This window comes from Schistocerca piceifrons, chromosome 3 (assembly GCF_021461385.2).
Source record: "Schistocerca piceifrons isolate TAMUIC-IGC-003096 chromosome 3, iqSchPice1.1, whole genome shotgun sequence".
NCBI lineage: Eukaryota > Metazoa > Arthropoda > Insecta > Orthoptera > Acrididae > Schistocerca > Schistocerca piceifrons.
The window spans coordinates 855242254-855264085 of record NC_060140.1 but is presented as its reverse complement, the minus strand read 5'-3'; the positions used below and the strand labels follow the sequence as shown (position 1 = coordinate 855264085).

At 46.4% G+C, this 21832-nt stretch overlaps 1 protein-coding gene across 1 annotated transcript in view; it reads right to left on the bottom strand.

The window, feature by feature from the left end:
• The window catches only part of LOC124789122 (cGMP-specific 3',5'-cyclic phosphodiesterase), a gene marked incomplete at its 3' end in the record, with an annotated part of 552400 nt that overhangs the window by 94860 nt on the left and 435708 nt on the right, over positions 1 to 21832 (bottom strand). Inside the window, exons 11-12 of the mRNA XM_047256412.1 lie at positions 20275 to 20418; positions 11095 to 11197 (exon numbers count right to left, since the gene is read on the bottom strand). Of these exons, the coding sequence (XP_047112368.1) occupies positions 11095 to 11197; positions 20275 to 20418 (247 nt within the window). The remainder of the gene's footprint in view (positions 1 to 11094; positions 11198 to 20274; positions 20419 to 21832) is intronic.

Sequence of the window (21832 nt, the reverse complement as noted above, 5' to 3'; positions counted from 1 at the left end):
CACACGAGGTTGGAGCGACACCTACAATGTGCTGACATGAGAAAATTTTCCAACCGATTTCTCATACACAAACAGCAGTTGCCTGGTGAAACGTTGTTGTGATGCCTCGTGTAAGGAGGAGAAATACGTACCATCACGTTTCCGACTTTGATAAAGGTCGGATCTTAGCCTATCACGATTGCGGTGTATCGTATCGCGACATTGCTGCTCGCGTTGGTCGAGATCCAATGACTGTTAGCACAATATGGAATCGGTGGCTTCAGGAGGGTAATACGGAACGCCGTGGAGGATCTCAACGGCCTCATATCAACAGCAGTCGAGATGACAGGCTTTTTATCCGCATGGCTGTAAAGGATCGTGCAGCCACGTCTCGATCCCTGAGTCAACAGATGGGGACGTTTGCAAGACAATAACCATCTGCACGAACACTTCGACGACGTTTGCAGGAGCATTGACTATCAGCTCGGAGACCATGGCTGCGGTTACCCTTGAAGCTGCATCACAGACAGGAGCGCCTGCGATGGTGTACTCAAAGACGAACCTGTGTGCACGAATGGCAAAACGTCATTTTTTCGGATGAATCCAGGTTCTGTTCACAGCATCATTATGGTCGCATCCGTGTTTGGCGACATCGCGGTGAACGCACATTGGAAGCGTGTATTCGTCATCGCCGGCGTGATGGTACAGGCTGCCATTGGTTACACATTCGGTCATCTCTTGTTCGCATTGACGGCACTTTGAACAGTGGACGTTATATTTCAGATGTGTTACGACCCGTGGCTCTACCCTTCGTTCGATCCCTGCGAAACCCTACATTTCAGCAGGATAATGCACGACCGCATGTTGCAGGTTCTGTACGGGCCTTCCTGGATACAGAAAATGTTCGACTGCTGCCCTGGCCAGTACATTCTCCATATCTGTCACCAATTGAAAACGTGTGGTCAATGGTGGCCGAGCAACTGGCTCGTCACAGTAAGCCGGTGACTATCCTTGATGAACTGTGGTATCGTGTTGAAGATGCATGGGCAGCTGTACCTGCACACGCCATCCAAGCTCTGTTTGACTCAATGCTCAGGCGTATCAAGGCCGTTAGTACGGCCAGAGGTGGTTGTTCTGGGTACTGATTTCTCAGGATCTATGCACCCAAATTGCGTGAAAATGTAATCACATGTCAGTTTTATTTTAATATATTTGTCCAATGAATACCCGTTTATCATCTGCATTTCTTCTTGGTGTAGCAATTTTAATGTCCAGTAGTGCAATCATCTGATCAGTAGTGTAATAATGTTTCTTTTACCTTTCTTTAAAAATCATTTAAAGAATTTTCACATAAAAATTCGGAGGTATTACTTTTGAGCACGCCCTCGAACTCTTGTATTCGTTGCGTCACGGAATCGAACAGTACCCCCGCGTCTCCAATGTCATTTCGGGGAAGTTTTTGCCACGCCTCAAACATATGCTATATCCGTTTACGAAGACTGCAGGCTGGTATGAAAGCATATGCCTTCCCATTGTGATATTACAGCTACGGCGAGCATTTTTGTTTCGTATTTAGTTTGGAGGGTGCCGATTTCGCAACTATATTTTCAGTTACTGAAATTCCAATCCAGCTTCTAATATGCATCTCTACGTAACAGTGTCCACTTCAAAACGGCCCGATGTTCAGACCTGGAGGGGACTTTCATTAATTTTTTGAGTTATTCTATTTTTAAATGTCTAATCACTGTTTGTGTAGTTGTAAATGTCTGTATAAAATCCAGAATCAGTGGCGTTGGAATTCACGGGGAGGGGGGGAGGGGGGGGAGGGGGGGGGGGGTACTTCGGCTGGGCGTTGTATAAGCGCAGACTCTTAATCAAGTACTTTGGTTTGTTAACCAAAAGCTCACAATGCCAGAGCGTAAGCAGAACAAAACGTGACAAGTACTCTCCAAAATAATTAAATTCTGCCGTGACAGTATAAAACTGATAAAAATAAGTACTGGCCCCACAATAGTAAAGTAAATAAAACTTCAGGGGGATTCCAAGTACTATACAACAGAAATCTTAGCCTAAGATCTATATACGCATATCATTTGTAATAGCTGCTTCGCCTCACTGAAACTAGCTTTACAAATGAGAATACTGAAATAATCGTCACTGAGGTGACAAAAGACGTGGAATAGACCCAACAAGTCGTTGGAAGTCCCTTGCAGAATGCTGAGCCGTGCTGCCTCTATAACTGTCCATAATAGCGAAACTGTTGCCAGTGCAGGATTTTGTGCACGAACTGATTTCTCGATTACGTCCCATAAATGTTCGATGGGATTCATTTCGGGCGATCTGGGTAACCAAATCATTCACTCGCATTGTTGAGAATGTTCTTCAGACCATCTGCGAACAATTGTGGCCCATTGAATTTTTGGGAAGGTGAGATCCATGAGTGACTGCAAATGGTCTCCAAGAAGCCGAACGTAACCGTTTCCAGTCAACAGTTCATTCAGTTGGACCGGAGGATTCACTCCATTCCATTTAAACAAAGGCCATAGCATTATAGAACCACCAACAGTGTCTTATTGACAACTTGGGTGCGTGGCTCCCTGGGGTCCGCACGACGCTAGAACCCTCCCATTAGCTCTTCTCAACTGAAATCGGGACTCATCATATCAGACTACTCTTTTCCAGTCGTTTAGGGTGCAACCGGTATGGTCAGGAGTACAGGCGAGGGGCTACAGCTGACGTGCCTGTTAGCAAAGGCACTGACTTCGTTGCCTGCTGCCATAGCCCATTAACGTCAAATTTCCCCACAGCGTCCTAAAGGATACGTTCGTCGTACGTGTTACATTGATTCCTGCTTTTATTTCACTCTGTGTTGCTTGTGTGTTAGCACTGACAACTCTACGCAAACGCCGTGCGGTCGTTCACTGAAGGCCGTCGGCTACTACTGTGGCCGTGGTGGGGGCAAATGCCTGAAATTTGGTATTGTCGGCACACTCTTGACACTGCCGATCTCGGTATATTGAATTCCTTAACGATTTTCGAAATGGGATGTTCCATGCGTCTAGCTCCAACTACCATTCCGCGTTCAAACTTTTTAAATTCTTGTCGTGCTGCCATAATAACCTCGGACACTTTTTACATGAATCGCCTGAGTACAAACGACAGCTTTGCCAATGCACTGCCCTTTTATACCTTGTTTACACGACAGTACTGCTGTCTGTATATACCGGACCGGCCGGTGTGCCCGAGCGGTTCTAGGCGCTACAGTCTGGAACCGTGCGACCGCTACGGTCGCAGGTTCGAATCCTGCCTCGGGCATGGATGTTTGTGATGTCCTTAGGTTAGTTAGGTTTAAGTAGTTCTAAGTTCTAGTAGACTGATGATCTTAGCAATTAAGTCGCATAGTGCTCAGAGCCATTTGAACCGTTTGTATATACCGGATGAATCACTAACTATTGTCACCAAGAATAACTCCGAAAGTATGACAGGAGCTGAAAAGTTTGTGGGACGAAAGTTGCATGGGACAACAGGGGCCATAATATGACTTGGGTTTTCTGTTGCTGGGTGGGGTCGTTGTTCAAATGGTTCAAATGGCTCTGAGCACTATGGGATTTTACATCTATGGTCATCAGTCCCCTAGAACTTAGATCTATTTAAACCTAACTAACCTAAGGACATCACACAACACCCAGTCATCACGAGGCCTAGAAAATCCCTGACCCCGCCGGGAATCGAACCCGGGAACTCGGGCGCGGGAAGCGAGAACGCTACCGCACGACCACGAGCTGCGGACAGGGGGTTGTTGTTGTTTTTTGGAGAAGGGGACCAGACAGCGAGGTCATCGGTCTCATCGGATTAGGGAAGGGTGGGGAAGGATGTCGGCCGTGCCCTTTGAAAGGAACCATCCCGGCATTTGTCTGGAGCGATTTAGGTAAATCACGGAAAACCTAAATCAGGATGGCCGGAAGCGGGATTGAACCGTCGTCCTCCCGAATGCTATAGGTGGGGTCGCTTCAGAGATATGGTCAACTTTTTTTTTTTAATGGGGTGCTATAGTGTGGTACTTATCTTCTGATAGCGGCTATCGAGACAAATCCAATGATGTGTAGCAGTAAGGTCTTCGAAGGTCAACGAAGGTCATAAAGGTGGCATGAACGTCCATTTACAGAAGGTGTTAGAAGTGATGACCGTTAGTATCAGTGCAGTGCTGCAATCTTCTTATCATGGATTGAGTGGTAATCCTTATCACTTCGGGACTTATCGAAGCACATGCCCTGACAATGTTTCGTCAAGAGTAAGGTCTGAGAGAAATGTCGTTGTGTCAAGTGTAGGGTGTTTTAATTGTGGACATAGCGGGAATGTGTAGAGGTGAAGCCGCAAGCCAAAGAGTAATAGGGATGATATAAACTACTGCCAGCTTAATAGGAATTGTAATAGAGCTATTATGGGACAGCATGGCTGTGTGTGTTTGTCCTTAGGATAATTTAGGTTAAGTAGTGTGTAGGCTTAGGGACTGATGACCTTAGCAGTTAAGTCCCATAAGATTTCACGCACATTTGAACATTTTTGGGACAGCACCATGGGTATAGGAATAACAGCAGTGGTGGTCTAGTTGGTGCTAAGCACCCAAATAACTTAAGAGGTAGCGCCAGACCCGGCCAAAGGCGTATTCAATAAAAGTAAGTGCTCTGTAAACGAATGAAGACGTGGAATGCCCCATTGTGGGTGCAGCAGGTGACAGAGAGTATTAGTTTTTGTTAAACATAGGGGCGCATGTGTCAGTGGCCCCGAGGCTTACTTGTCAGAAGGGCGATGGGACTCACTACGTTGTAAGTTGCGTCGGGCAGGGCATAGTGATATTCGACCACTGGCGTCAGTAATGATCAGCTTTTCGTTAGAGACAACCACGTTTAAGCAGTGTGTGGAAGTAGGTTCAGACGTAAGCAAGAGTGCCAGCATTATCCGGGGTTAGACTTTCTGAATCAATATCATGCCATAACTGATCTTTGCCGATGTATAGTTAGACTTCATGGGAAGACTTCGCAGCTAGGGCAAGCTGTCCTCAATGTTGATTTGTCGTGAGGAAGGTCTAATGTGGAAGGGAATCCAATTAAATCACAAAAAATGGCATTAAGGCTCAGTTCACGTGATTATGTGTCAAATGGCAACGGGAAGTCGCTGTAAGTGAGTGGGGAGCCTGATATGCCGATTGATATGTTACGTGTAGTGGAGCTACTGGAAGATATTAGATTTTGCATGTTGTTTAGCAAGACATACCAGGCCAACAACTTTGCTTCCGCCGTTTTTTTCTCGAAGCTCGTACCTTTATTTTGAAAAACTTACAAAATAATTTTGATTCATAGCATTGCCAATGGCTGGCCACTACATTCTCCCATCTTTCGAATAGCATACGAATCTCGTGGTGGAAGAACTGGGAGTCTTTTGTGCGGATTTATGAATCTATTCAATTTTGCATTTGTTCATATGATCGGAAGTGCTGGTCAGTCAGACTGTATGCCACTGATCGAAAAAGGTGGTAGTCAGAGAGAGCAACGTATGGAGAATACTGCGGGAGGGATAGGACTTCTCATTTCAACGTTTCCATGTATGTTTTGCCGAGTTGTGCGAAATGGGGTCGAGCATTGATCAGCTGCAAAACTACCTTGACGTGTCTATCACTGTATTGTGGCCGTTTGTGTTTCAGTGCTCGGCTCGAACGCATCAACTGCTTTCGATAATGATATCCTGTGACTGCCTTCGTCTGTTTCAGTAGCTACGAAAACGTTCTGTCTTCCACCGCCATGCCGTTCTTAAGGCGTTGAAAGCATTCTCTGCACGTTCTTCCACTAATAGGTCCTTCACCATTGGTCTTACCCAGCATTTTAAGAGCCTCAGCTGCAGATTTCTTCATGTTCAGAAAATTAAAACTTCCCGCAAATGGCGAGAGATGGGTACGTAAGTTGACGAACTTAATCGAGAATAACCTTATGATGCAATCACAAATCGACTAATATTTTTATGGCATTATGTTTACAGATGCCTAAGCTTATTGTATTACACCTATGACCAACCACCCGAACCCCACTTGCCGCTACTGCCAGCTATTGCAAAACGGCGGAAGCAAAGTTGTAGACCTAATAGAATTTAACGCAAATAAGGATGGGATGGACTCAGTGTGCTACCCATTAATGTGAACAATTTCGGCGCCGAGGAAGTTAAGTTGTTAAAGGAAATGTTAGTGGCAACGTCGGAAATTCTGGAAGAAGAAGATCGCTGCACAGAATGTGTGGGCACAGGACGCTGCTAGGACTGTATTACAGTTTAAATGGGACCAAGAGGGCGCAGATGGAGGAGATATTGTTAGAATTTCAAGACCTGTTCTTTAAACATGGGCCGTTTACCTGTTTTGCCTGGATCGTAACACAGGTTCCTACGGAGAACAAAGCACTGGTTTATCAGAGGCTGTACAGAATACCACAGCCGCTTCACATTCAGGAGCTAACAACGATTATCACACCACAGAATCCACGGACTCTGTCCATCCTCGAGCACCCTGTCGCTCACCGCCGACCACAGCCTCATGGACCTCACCGAAATAAGAACATGTCAGTGCAATCGTCAGTGACTGACTTTTTAGCCTGAACCAAGTAGTATGACTCACGCCCTAAGAAACTTTTTTTTGTATCATGTTCATTAGATTTAATAAACATCAGCTTTGCTTGCTACCTGGGCACTTCAATTTGTAGTGTCTTGTTCCCCTGGGCCACAAACACAAAAGATCTCGAGATATCAGCCCATCTTCCAGTAATCTGTCACAGTTCGCGGAGACACTCTGGATGTAACTTCTGCCTGAATTTCAGCTCTTGTCATCCGTCTATTCGTGAGAGCCAACCGAATAGTCCCACGATCTCCTCGTGGCGGAATTCTTACCACACAATTGTCTCGAGTCACCGCTCGTTCTCCGCTAAGCATAGCAATCCGTGTGGTCTGTCGGTATGAAGTGCCGGCGTGTCTCATCTCAATGATTCCATCTTCTTGAAAGTCTAAATGATAGCGTTTAGCTCACATGCAGAACGTTTGGGCAGGCTGTGTTGCAATCTCCAAATGTGAAGTTTTCGTAACATAAGAAACACCCAATAGCCATAATGTACTCACACCATTCTTTATCTATTGAATGACTGTTTTCCGCACTGAAAATACTGAAAGTAAGCTCGCATAAGGACGAAGTTTTAATCGACACATCCCACAGGCATTGGCACACTGGGGATCCGTTTGAAGGTATTCGTTCAAGGCTTTCCTGACGTAACACTCTCATTTCTGTCAGTGACAAAGTTAAATGAAAGACGAAATTAGCAGTACGAGCACGCTGCCGGCTTCTTGTTGGTCGGACGTTTCATCCACTGTGCCACGAAGCCCGTGATTCGGTCTGGGAGGGCGTCATGGAAACCTAATCGCTCCTGCCTTAAGCTGGCTCACAACTGTTGCAACAGTTGCTGAACGTGCTGGATGTTGCTAAGAAAAAGGAAGGAAAACTAGTGTTTCACGTCCAGTCGACATCGAGGTGATTAGAGACGGACCACAAGCTCGGAGTGTGTCAAAGGTGGGGGAGGAAATTAGCCGTGCCCTTTCAAATGAAGCACCCCAGCATTTGTCTGGGGTGATTTAGGAAAATCACGGAAAACCTAAGTCTGGGTGGCCGGACCTAGGTTTGAACCATCGTGCTCCCGGATGCGAGTCCAGTTGCTAACCACTGCGCCACCTCGCTCTGTCTGAATGTTGCTGTCGGGATTCGAGTTGGAGGTCTGCCTGGTGCCATAGTAATTGCTAGCCAATGGAACACCTTAACATATGGAAGCAGTTCATAGAGACACGTGTCGTGTGCGGGAGAGTGTTCTTTTGTTGAAAGATGGTACCAGGACACTGTGTCATGAGAACTGTTGCGTGAGGACGCAGTGTATCTGTGATATACTGATGGCCTGTCGGAGTTCCCCGTACAGCTTCCAGAGGTGCCGTAATGCCGCACCCGACGGATTCCCACATCACCGGCGTGAGTCTACGAAACACTGGCGTAGAGTGTTTCCTCTGCTCCGCGTCGCCATATTCGCAGACGACGCTGAAAACGACTCAGCGGAACTCGTCAGCAGACGGTGCTTCTTGGGCACAGCACCACTCCAAAAACAGCTGTCTGTGTTGTGGTGTTAATGGCAGTCTATTCGTAGGACACATTCCTTAGGCCAACTTCTGATGGTCATCAGTCAATGGTGCTGTGTGACACGGTATGTCCTGGTGAGCCCATTATTCAAGCCCATATTGTAAATAATGATGTGAATGGCTTGCGACGTGCCTGGAACACAGTAGCACGATTCACCCTCGGTGTGGTCAGACATGGCCGATATGCATGATTTCCCTCAGGTTTGCACTTAGTCCAACAACAGGCCACTGTTACATGCGAGCGGCCCGCACCCCTGGATGTCACTCGAGTCTACCGGCAACTCACATGCAGACCCACGACGATGTGCTTTCCAGTATCTGCCAGGTGCCGGTAGCCTTGTGTTATGGGAGCACGCTGCGTTATCTGCTGTACTGGACAGTGCTCGCTAACGTGGCTGGCGCTTCACACCCACATTATGTACCCAGCCAGGCACGGGAGTACGACCACATGGTGCGTACACTAATTCACTTTGGTGTCCTTTCTAGTTGTGACAGGTGATTGCTACTATAAAGTGTTTAACAATTCGATGATGCCCCGCAGATATGTACAGGGTGACAATAATTGAACTACATGAAATAAAATCGCCGTAACTTGTGACCGGTTTCCGTTAGGACGTTCAAACTGGAAGGTTGGCCATGGGGCACGATTGGAAGTAGTATGCACATGTTGGTTTGCTTTATCGACGAAGCCCACTTTCATTTGGGTGGGTTCATCAATAAACAAAATTACTGCATTTAGCGGGCTGAGAAACCACATTTCGCAATCGAGAAACAGAGGCGGCTCCGTCGCCAATTTTATTGCACGATGCGGCCGGCTGCGGGTGCAACAGAACCCACGTGGACGGGTGGAAAGAAATGTGTCAGGCTCCATAATACGTATTTATACGTGTCGTTTATTATGCATTTCTTGTAGGTGAATGTGAATCTGCACATGAACTTTCCTAATCCTCCTTACACCTTTCCATAAAGCGTGGCCAAATCTTAGTTGCGAAGTAGTTCTGTAGTGTAGTAGTGCCAACCTCACTCCTGGGCAGGGGATCAGAGACAGCACAGGCAGGTATAAGTCAAAGACGTTCCAGTATCACAAGTTTTAGGGTGGAGAGGTTGGTCACGGCCAAATGGTTCGACCATCCCCTCCACTGGGGCCCAGGAAGACCTCTGGTTGCCCGCGATATTCTGGGAGTGTTACAGGAGACGGGGAAGTGAGCAGACGTGCCCTCACTGCGTCTGTCTCAATGTTCAAGCATGGAAGAGAGGTATTTGAATATTTGTACTAATTATTTTATTTCCAGCTTCGGATTGTGTAAGGAAATGAATGTTTTCGTTTAATTTCGGAAATTTGACCCCCTGTGTTAAAGTATCTGGTCCCCAGAATGAGATTTTCACTCTGCAGCGGAGTGTGCGCTGATATGAAACTTCCTGGCAGATTAAAACTGTGTGCCCGACCGAGACTCGAACTCGGGACCTTTGCCTTTCGCGGGCAAGTGCTCTACCATCTGAGCTACCGAAGCACGACTCACGCCCAGTACTCACAGCTTTACTTCTGCCAGTACCTCGTCTCCTACCTTCCAAACTTTTAATCTGCCAGGAAGTTTCATATCAGCGCACACTCCGCTGCAGAGTGAAAATCTCATTCTGGAAACATCCCCCAGGCTGTGGCTAAGCCATGTCTCCGCAATATCTGGTCCCCAGTTTGCCCGTTATCCTCCTCACATAGTGGATGTCCTATGTAAAATATTGGGAGACTTTGGTGGTATACATTTGGCCAACGCAATTCCGTCTTGCCCGTAGAAATATGAGTGCACATTAGTATATAATATACCCGAGCTACAAGTTGTAAAATTGTAATACATGTAAACTGGAACAATTGCAGCAATCGCTGTAAAGTCGAGTGATAATATTTGAAATAAATAGGTAACCAATTGTCATCAATCTTTAACACACCCCAAAAATCACATAGGAGTCAAGTTAAAGGAATTCATTTAAAATAAAAGATACAGAATGCAGGGACCCACACAACAGCGTGTGAGCCCTCCAGCCCCTTGCCTAGTATCGTACAGAAAGGTAGCGCTCTCACGCTCCCCTCCCCAGTTATCCGATGCGCAATTTTCATTCAGGGCTTGACGACATCAACTTTCATCTGCCGTCCCTAGGCAAGGAGGTTTGACGGTAATCTTTCAGTGTGTGTGGTGCGCAATGTCCAGTCACGGAACAATCGGTGCGATATTCCTTGATGGCATGGTGACGACCGAACGGTACGTGAAGGTTTTGGAAGATGATTTCATCCCCATTATCCAAAGTGACCCTGATTTCGACAAGATGTGGTTCATGCAAGACGGAACTCGACTTCATCGAAGCAGGAGAGTGTTCGATGTGCTGGAGGAGCGCTTTGTGGACCGCATTCCGGCTCTGTGGTACCCAGAGGCCACTGGCGTGGGCCTCGGTTGGCGCCATATTCTGCGGATCTGAACACATGCGACTCTTTTTTGTGGGGCTATATTAAAGAAGGTGTACAGCAATAACTCCAAAACCATTCCCGGGCTGAAAACAGCCATTCATGAGGTCATAGACAGCATCGATGTTCCGACACTTCAGCGGGTGGTGCAGAATTTCGCTCTTCGTCTGCGCCACATCATCGCCAATAATGGCAGGCATATCGAACATATCGTAACCTAAACCCGAATATCTTTAGAGACTATTACATGTTGAATAAAGTGTGTGCACGTCGTAGTTTGTAAGTAACATACATTTTTTTCGTATTGTCCGATAATTGTCACCATATATGTATTCTGAAATGCTTCGGCATCGAACCATTCCTTCTACAGGCTTTACCTTTTTTGTCAGTGACTGTGCTACGCTAAAATTCTAAAAATGCCTACGTTGCGGATCAACGACTGGCGTACTTACAGGCGTTCTCGTACATCTGCGTGTTGTGGATGCCGAGGCCGCAGAAGATGGCGAACGCTTCGAAGATCGAAACGTCGCAGTCGGTGAAGGGCTGGCCACTCGTCTGCGAAACAAAACACAACAGGTGAGAGTACTGCAGGGGTACCACTCCTCTGACTGCACAGCAACCTGTAAGCGTATGTGCCATGGATGTGCCGTGAGTTTTGGTCGTATAGATAGTGGTAACCTTACAATCAAAGATAGTAAATGACGAAATATTGCCAGGAGCTGCCTGTTTCGGTTGATGGCTACTTTATTGGTGATCTGACGTTTTACAGGCATTCTCTAAGAATTATTCTGCAATGGCCGTGGTGGACCGAAGCTAGTGTGTATGTGTGTATGTGGAGGTTGTATCGTACGCAACCACTGCGGCACTGTGCAGGGAGGTCATTGTTCCCGCCGTCAGCGCCACCCCACTCACCAGGCGCGGTCGCCATTCTCTGCCAGTGCTCCTTCCCTCTTGTTCAAGTCGATATCGTTCTCGTTCACCTACGTGGCTTCTGCTCACCACGGACAGAACTCGAGTTGTCGGAAATACACTCCTGGAAATTGAAATAAGAACACCGTGAATTCATTGTCCCAGGAAGGGGAAACTTTATTGACACATTCCTGGGGTCAGATACATCACATGATCACACTGACAGAACCACAGGCACATAGGCACAGGCAACAGAGCATGCACAATGTCGGCACTAGTACAGTGTATATCCACCTTTCGCAGCAATGCAGGCTGCTATTCTCCCATGGAGACGATCGTAGAGATGCTGGATGTAGTCCTGTGGAACGGCTTCCCATGCCATTTCCACCTGGCGCCTCAGTTGGACCAGCGTTCGTGCTGGACGTGCAGACCGCGTGAGACGACGCTTCATCCAGTCCCAAACATGCTCAATGGGGGACAGATCCGGAGATCTTGCTGGCCAGGGTAGTTGACTTACACCTTCTAGATCACGTTGGGTGGCACGGGATACATGCGGACGTGCATTGTCCTGTTGGAACAGCAAGTTCCCTTGCCGGTCTAGGAATGGTAGAATGATGGGTTCGATGACGGTTTGGATGTACCGTGCACTATTCAGTGTCCCCTCGAAGATCACCAGTGGTGTACGGCCAGTGTAGGAGATCGCTCCCCACACCATGATGCCGGGTGTTGGCCCTGTGTGCCTCGGTCGTATGCAGTCCTGATTGTGGCGCTCACCTGCACGGCGCCAAACACGCATACGACCATCATTGGCACCAAGGCAGAAGCGACTCTCATCGCTGAAGACGACACGTCTCCATTCGTCCCTCCATTCACGCCTGTCGCGACACCACTGGAGGCGGGCTGCACGATGTTGGGGCGTGAGCGGAAGACGGCCTAACGGTGTGCGGGACCGTAGCCCAGCTTCATGGAGACGGTTGCGAATGGTCCTCGCCGATACCCCAGGCGCAACAGTGTCCCTAATTTGCTGGGAAGTGGCGGTGCGGTCCCCTACGGCACTGCGTAAGATCCTACGGTCTTGGCGTGTATCCGTGCGTCGCTGCGGTCCGGTCCCAGGTCGACGGGCACGTGCACCTTCCGCCGACCACTGGCGACAACATCGATGTACTGTGGAGACCTCACGCCCCACGTGTTGAGCAATTCGGCGGTACGTCCACCCGGCCTCCCGCATGCCCACTATACGCCCTCGCTCAAAGTCCGTCAACTGCACATACGGTTCACGTCCACGCTGTCGCGGCATGCTACCAGTGTTAAAGACTGCGATGGAGCTCCGTATGCCACGGCAAACTGGCTGACACTGACGGCGGCGGTGCACAAATGCTGCGCAGCTAGCGCCATTCGACGGCCAACACCGCGGTTCCTGGTGTGTCCGCTGTGCCGTGTGTGTGATCATTGCTTGTACAGCCCTCTCGCAGTGTCCGGAGCAAGTATGGTGGGTCTGACACACCGGTGTCAATGTGTTCTTTTTTCCATTTCCAGGAGTGTATAAAATGTTTAGCATCACTCAGCTTGTGATCAACCATGGCCGATTTCTCCGTCTATTCCATCCTGCAATTTCGTTCACGTTTCGCGATGCTTGTATCAATGGGTCATCTCGTCATTCTGGTGCATACTTTGCTGCAGGTATGTGCTTAAGGTAAACCTCTGATGCTGTGTGTGTGGGTCCCGCTTGTTTTTGGCCTATCCGAGGCACTGACTGATTTATCTCGATCGGTCAGTTCGCTGTCTTTATGCCATCTGTTGAGAGCTACGGCCAATTCTGGGGATGTATGTCAGAAAAGGCGTGCCCAGAATTCTTGCTTTAAACTTTCATTTCTCCGTCTATTTTTTAAAAAAACTTTCTTTATTCAAATTAATATAATTATACATATCAACCCACTACCTAAGTACATTAGTGGGTCCTAATTTCATATTATTTTGCATTTCTGCAGCTTAATTTCTAACACTACAGGTATAATAATATTATTCCTTCACCACTACAGGGATCTACAGTCTACTGTTATTCAATGTATGCATGTATCTAGTTGATTTTAACTTCCTCTACAACTATTGTTATTAGAGGGCAACTTTGTTAATCTTATTGATCTACACTACCTGCAGCGTTACAGGTGCGCCAGCAATCTACAAACCTATGTTATTGCTGGCTTTGCCCACCGAGCTAACCCCAGTGGGCTGGCACTGGACTGGCCGATGACCTTGTTTCGCTGCAGTACTATGCTAACAATTTTTTCCTTTCTAATTCTACAACTAACCGATTTCTAATATCTACTGTCGTAGTTGGTACGTGTCATAATCGGTTAATGGTGTATACACCCCCCCCCTCCCCCCCACAATCCAAGACATGGTGGATTCCAGCCGTGAAGCGGCTGGCCAAGTCCAGGCCCCGGCGGAACAGGGAAGGTGCACGGAGTCTAAGTCCAGTATTGATTATTTATTGATCGTTCCTTAAAAATTCCCTAAGGACTTTCTGGAAATTTCCTCTGAAAGTTTGTCCAGGATATAAAAAATGTGTCCTCTTGCCTGAACAGGTGGTGCGTATCGTGGTTAGTAAGTTGTTGTCTAAGCTGATGTGCAACATCGTCGAAGAGGGGGCACTCACACACCACATGGTCTGGAGTGCCCTGCCCAGCACCACAGTCACGTTGGTGTAGCCCGCTTCCCAATCCGATACAGGTATGTCGGGTAGGGTCCATGTCTAGTAAAGAAGTGCAGCGTCCTCTGGATGGTTTGAGGTATGTAAGCCTTAAACGTTCCTCAATGTTTGGCAGCAGCTAGGAAGTTCTTCGCCCCGTTTCATCATTATCCCATTTATCTCGCCACAGTTCTATCCCTCTTCTTTTAATTCCAGGCTTGTCCCCAACATAAACCCCCATTATTTCCTCTATTTTCTCTCTCCTCTCCTTTTCTTCACTCACTACCAGGCAGCCTGTTCCCTAATTTTTATGCCCCATGGACAGAGCTCCATTATAACTAGAAGTGCTCCCCCCCCCCCCCCAGGAGTTGTTCTGCATGCTCTTACTGAGCGCAGGAGCATGTTTCGCTGCACCCTTCTTACGGCCATGGCAGGCATAGCCCTCGTTAGCCTGTGTGCCCAGATCCCTGACCCGTATCCTACGATCGAAGCTAGGATGCTATTGTGATATAATTTGATTAGGTCAGGTGGGAGATGGAAGCGTTTATGACCAATTCCGGGTTGGTTCAAATGGCTCTGAGCACTATGGGACTTAACATCGGAGGTCATCAGTCCCCTAGAACTTAGAACAACTTAAATCTACCTAACCTAAGGACATCACACACATCCATGCCCGAGGGAGGATTCGAACCTACGACCGTAGCGGTCGCGCGGTTCCAGACTGAAGCGCCTAGAACCGCTCGGCCACGCCGTCCGCCCGACCAATTCCGATGAGGTTATTTAACATTACCGGTGATCTTCTCTGTCTGTTTGTGACACTTTACATTTCCTTCGTGGGAAATATTTGATGTTCCTCAGAACCCATTCCGTGTGTCGTATCTCGCCTTCGAGGTGCCGCGGCTTACGTATTCGTTTGGCGCGAGTTGTAAGAATACTACTGGTCGTGCTCCGCTTTCGGCTGATCATCCATATGTGTAGCTTTGCGATTCAAGGTATGGTCTAGGAATAAATTTTGTTGTCCGTATGTGCTGGGAAATCTGGAGACGGTAAGAAGGTGGAATGTCCAGACGGATACGACAACATGACTTACTGCTGCACCTATCGATATTAAGAGGTAATGTTCTGGTATGTGTAAAATAATAAAACTGAAGTAAAGGGGGAGGACATTTATGGTGCTATACCTAATAGGCCACAGATATATTTTAATTTTTTAACTATATTTGTAATATACGTGATATTACTTCATCAGTACCTCATGTCGTCATTTAATTTCTTTGTGGTACATAGTAGGGGATGATATTCTTGAATGATCTCGAAATTTCTTCGTTTCTTTGGAGGTTATAAACTCTAAGAAAAGGTGACGTACCACGAAGGAATTATCCGATTGGGACTGGAAGTCGGTAGATGTGACGTATATCAACAGACACACATATGGTTACAATTTCGGAAAATTTTGATTATTTATTGAAGAGAAAGAGCTTCAGGTGTTAAGCGGGTCAGTAATACGTTGGTCCACCTCTGGTCCTTATGCAAACAGTTATTTGGCTTGGTAATTATTGACAGAGTTGTTCGATGTCCCCCTGAGGGATATCGAGGCAACTTCTGTCGCATTTTCGCGTTAGATCGGTAAAATCCCGAGCTGGATAGAGGGCCCTGCCCATGATGCTCCAATCGTTTTAAACTGGGGAGAGACCTGACGACCTTACTGGCGAAGGTAATGTTTGTCATGCACGAAGTCAAGCGATAGAATCATTCGCCGTGTGCGAGGGGGAGGGGGAGGGGGGCATTGTCTTAATTAAATCGAAGCCCAGGATGGCGTGCCATAAAGGGCAACAAAACGGGACGGAAAATATCGTCGACGTACCTCTGTGCCGTAAGTGTGTCGCGAATGACAAAGAAATGTGTCCTGCTATGAAAAGAAATGGCAGCCCGACTATCACTCGTGGTTGTCGGGTCGTACAGCGTGTGACTATCGGGTTGGAGCCCACTGCTGTCCGGAGCGCCTTCAGACATGTCTTCGCTGTCCATCGGGGCTCACTTCGAAGCGGGACTCGTCAATGAAGACAATTCTACCCCAACCAATGAGATTCCAGTCCGGATTTTGGCGATCCAATGCGCCAGTTCGACAGAATTTGGCACGACATCCCTGAGAATCACATCCAACAATTCAATCAAATAATGTCAAGCTGAATAACTGATCGCATAAGGGCCAGTGGTGGACCAATGCGTTATTGACTTGCTCAGCTTTTTCTTTTGAATAAATCATCCATTTTTCCCAGATTTTAATCATTTGTTTGTCTGCACATGTACATACCATCCACCGATTGCCGTACCAGTCGGATAATTTCTTCGGTGTGCATCATTCCTTTTTTTTGTTGTCTCAAAGTGTAGATTATTTGTTGCATTGCATATCGGAAGAAACTTTTCTGAAACAGTTATGCTTCAAAATGGTCTTGTAAGACTAAACTTAGGTTACGTGAGGTATACAGATGTGAGAAATCGGTAAAAATTGTTTGTCTCTTGTTTACTAATATTATTCGTTCTCGCGTAACAATTAAAAATGTATATAGAAAACAATGGGCTCTTTAAAATGGTTGTGTTTGAATTGAAATTACCTTTTTTTAACACTGGTTGATAAATAAAGATTAATCCTGAGCATACTTATTGTTCACGAACTAATGTTGAAATACGTTACATTTAAGTTACGAACTGAAATAATCTTTTGGTTTTTTTTACCTCGACTAAATATTTCATCTCGAGCATGAGATCTTTGACTATTATTTGCAATTGCCCACACACGTGCGAGAGAATTATTTCTTACCACTTTTAACAGTTGTAGTCCGAGTCGTGGCTCTGGATCTCGGCCAAGAACTGAAAATGAAAATCTTAAAATTACGTCTGCTGCTGCTGCGTCAGTCGGCTGTGGGGAAAATGTTTATTATAATTTTAGCGGGTGCATTCTTCGCTTCCGCGAATTTCATGAGTTACGATTGCCAAGTAATGGCGTTTAGGGCTGCAACGGCGGCTGCAATTGTTGCGCTGAAAATTACTCAAAATCTTGGTATTTAAAGGAAGCGGACATGAGATAGGGCTCACCTCTTACAAATAAAAGTGACAATAACATTAAACTAATACATTATCAGATTAATCGTACAACTGAGCTTGCACTCAACAGCAGCGAACCAATATGTCCCACTTCTCACACGGCAGACAAGAGAGAGAGTGCACTGATAAAAGAAGACAGTTGAACACAGTCCTTCTTTACATTAATTGTCCATTGTTTTAGTAGTGAAAACTGATCACTCTTTGCACTCTAAAGTTTATGTCCATATTTTATGTAATAATAATAGTACACAGGAGAAAAATTATCTACCGCATGAGCGGTCAGTATTCACACACAACATAATATTTTGTGTCGAGATAAAATCTCTCGTCCACTTTATTTGTTATTAAATAGCTCGTTAGAGTTTTTTGCAATATTTCCACCGGGGGCGGCACAACGTGTACACTACTCATAAATAAATTCTGTATATTATTCATTTCCGGAGGAATGAAGGAACACGCAAGGCAATATTAACTCTACGACTCGTCTTAGAAGACAGGCTGAAAAAAGGCAAACGTACATTTGAAGCATCTGTAGATTTAGAAAAGCCTTTCGACAATGTAGACTGGAATGCAGTCTTTGAAATTCTTTAGATCTCTGGAATAAAATACAGAGATCGAAAATTTTGCTTCAGCTTGTACCGAAACCAGACCGCAGCTATAAGGGTTGAAGGATATGACATAAGCGGTAATTGACGAAGAAGTCAGACAGTTATAGCCCACCCCAAATGTTATTCAGTCAGTTTCCTCAGCAAGGACTAAACTAACTCAAAGGAAAATTAGGAAAGCGAAGCTCTGTGAGGAAAAATAAAAACGCTAACGATGACATTCTAATTCTGTAAACACAGCAAAGGACATGAAAGACTAGTTGTAGAGGGAATAGGTTGTTACAAAGAGGCCACAAGCTGCATAAAACGAACGTGAATAATAGAAAAATGAGAGCGAAAGTTGTAATAAGTTTTTCTGTTTAAGGAGCAAAGCAACAGACAATGACAGAAGTGAAGGGGCTGTGAAACGAAGACAGGCAATGACGAGGAAATATGTTTCTGAAAAAGAGATATATTTGAAGATGTAATATAAATTTAACTGTTAGGAAGTCTTTTCTGAAAGTATTTGTTTGGAGTGCAGGCTGACGCATCAAGGAATTGTCAATAAACACTACTGGCCATTAAAATTGCTGCACCACGTAGCTGACGTGCTACAGACGCGAAATTTAACCGACAGGAGGAAGGTCCTGTGATTTGCAAATGATTAGCTTTTCAGAGCATTTACACAAGGTTGGCGCCGCTGGCGACGCCTACAATGTGCTGACATGAGGAAAGTTTCCAACCGATTTCTCATACACAAACAGCAGTCGACCGGCGTTGCCTGGTGAAACGTTGTTGCGATTCCTCATGTAAGGAGGAGAAATGCTTACCACGACGTTTCCGACTTTAATGACGATTAAGGTGTATCGTATCGCGACATTGCTGCTCGCGTTGGTCGAGATCCAATGACTGTTAGCAGAATATGGGATCGGTGGGTTCAGGAGGGTAATACGGAACGCCGTGCTGGATCCCAACGGCCTCGTATCAATAGCAGTCGAGATGACAGGCATCTTATCTGCATGGCTGTAACGGATCGTGCAGCCACGTCTCGATCCATGAGTCAACAGATGGGGACGTTTGCAAGACAACTACCATCTGCACCAACAGTTTGATGACGTTTGCAGCAGCATGGACTATCAGCTCGGAGACCATGGCTGCGATTACCCTTGACGCTGCATCACAGACAGCAGCGCCTGCGATGGTTTACTCAACGACGAACCTGGGTGCACGAATGGCAAAAGTCATTTTTTCGGATGAATCCGGGTTCTGTTTACAGCATCGTGATGGTTGCATCCGTGTTTGGCGACATCGCGGTGAACGCACATTGGAAGCGTGTCTTCGTCATCGCCATACTGGCGTATCACCCGGCATGATGGTATGGGGTGCCATTGGTTGCAATTCTCGGTCACCTCTTGTTCGCATTGACGGCACTTTGAACAGTGGACGTTACATTTCTGATGGGTTACGGCCCGTGGCTCTACCCTTCATTCAATCCCTGCGAAAGCCTACATTTCAACAGGATAATGCACGACCGCATGTTGCAGGTCCTGTAGGGGCCTTTCTGGATACAGAAAATGCTCGGCTGATGCCCTGGCCATCACATTGTCCAGATCTCTCAACAACTGAAAACGTGTGGTCAATGGTGGCCGAACAACTGGCTCGTACAATACGCCAGTCACTACTCTTGATGAACTGTGGTATTGTGTTGAAGCTGCATGGGCCATCCAAGCTCTGTTTGACTCAATGCCCAGGCGTATCAAGGCCGTTATTACGGTCAGAGGTGGTTGTTCTGGGTACCGATTTCTCAGGATCAATGTACCCAAATTGCGTGAAAGTGTAATCACATGTCAGTTCTAGTATAATATATTTGTCCAATGAATATCCGTTTATCATCTGCATTTCTTCTTGTTGTAGCAATTTTAATAGCCCGTAGTGTAGTAATAGAGAGCAATCTGTGGAGTGAAAATTGTAGAGGGAGAACAAGACTTGAATAGGGCAAGCGCGTTGTAGGTTGTAGGGTGAAGCAGCTTGCAGATGTGAATAGTCACGTTCAACATGTACTGGCGTGGAGACCTACATCAAAACTGTCTTCGAACTGAAGACAACAACAACAACAACAACAACAACAACAAAACAATTAGTGAGCAGTCCCCAACAGCGGTTTAAGTAGGTCATTAAACGCCTCAGGGGACCTTGAATACGCTAAAATAATACGTAATGGGAGTTTTAACTAAAAAGTGGCAAGTAGATTTTGGACGTGACGGAGAAGCAGCTGCCTTCCGTTGGCACCTGCTTGGCTGTCAGCGTCTGAGACGGCGCTCGGGCACGCGGCACAGTGCGGGTACCTTGTTGATGAGCTGCGCGACTCCTATGACGGTCTTCTGGCCGTTGGCTATGGGCATGCAGAGTATGCTGCGCGCCACGAAGTCGTCGTCGTCCTCCCGCACCTCCTGGTTCATCCACGAGGACACGTCGCCGATGTTGAGGATCTGCGGGGGAACAAACCGACAGGTATGTCAGAATGTGCAGCAGTATGTTAAAAGTTTAATAGTAGAGGAATAAAGGAAGTAAAGAGGCGATAGGAAGATTATGTGAGGAAAGAAGTCTGAGCAGAAACTTTACTAGAAGATTGGACGCTTAGTGGATGCAGGTACTGTAAGGACAAGTACAGGGGTAAAATGTGGAAGCAGACATAGATTAGTATATGTGCAGGGAATTATTAACGAAAATGAAAGCAGCAGGTGTACAGGAGCGAAAAGATTAGTTGAAAATAGGAAGGTATGGAGAGGAAATAGGAAGGTGTGGAGAGGCTGTTGAGGAAGATGGGTGTAGTTATAGGAGTAAATGGAGAAATTACTGAAAATGAGTGCAGAAGGTATCCAGAGGCGAGAAGATTAGAACAGTACTAAAAGGAACGAAGAATGTCATGAAACCAATAGAGTGTCTGAAAAAAGATAAAAAACTGATGAACGGGATAGGGCTGGTCTGGACGAAATGTAGGGGACACCACTGTTATTATTACACACATATAAATGTTGTAAAGCGCACTCGGTGCACAAATTTATCTGTAAATTCTACGTAACACAATGTACATGGACTGCATGTGATGTCGTTTTCACTGAGAAACTGTAATATAAGTGAACACTGACTCGTTCCGCATAGTAATTAAGAATCGTAATTGTGAGTGTGACATACAAATAAACTAAACTACGCCCGGAAATGAATTTCTGCTGTGATGTAAGGAGGACAAATACAACTCACGAGTTTAGCCCTCGAGCTGATAACGGCGTATGTTGCGTAATTTTTCTGTACGGTAGGTTAGCAAATGATAACGGTTACCAGATGTCAGTTTATATGTATTGAAGACTATAGATGGAGTCAGGAACGATGGCGGTTGAGTTTAGGCTTTTTCTGCGCACCTACGTCACGCTTTCTCCAACAACCAATGAGCGTTCAGTAGTGTTCCCTGCGCTCTGCTGTGAATGTCGTAGCCAATGCGAGCATTAAACGTGATTGTAGCGAGTTTTTTGTGAATTTTTATTCCATTAGTTGCGAGTTGTCACTGTTGCTGGTGGTGGCTGGCAACAAGTTCTACATAAGAAAGCGAGAGAGATTATTTGCAGTATACACTTTTTCTTCAAGCACAGAGCACGTGAATGCGCTTATCGCAACTGTCATTTGGAAGCGGCAACAATGCAATCTCCACCCGTGTCTCGAGCTGTACGAACCGCCATCGTTCGTGGATCGGTGTATAGCTCTGTGCAAAAGGCCGAGACGGGTGGACGCGTCAAGTCGGGCCACTTGCTCCACGGGCGAAGTCACTCAGAGCTCTCCCTCCAGGGCCACGTGAGAAGTTTTGTGCACGAGACCCTGTACACTCTGAAGAGGAACTGCCTGCACAAG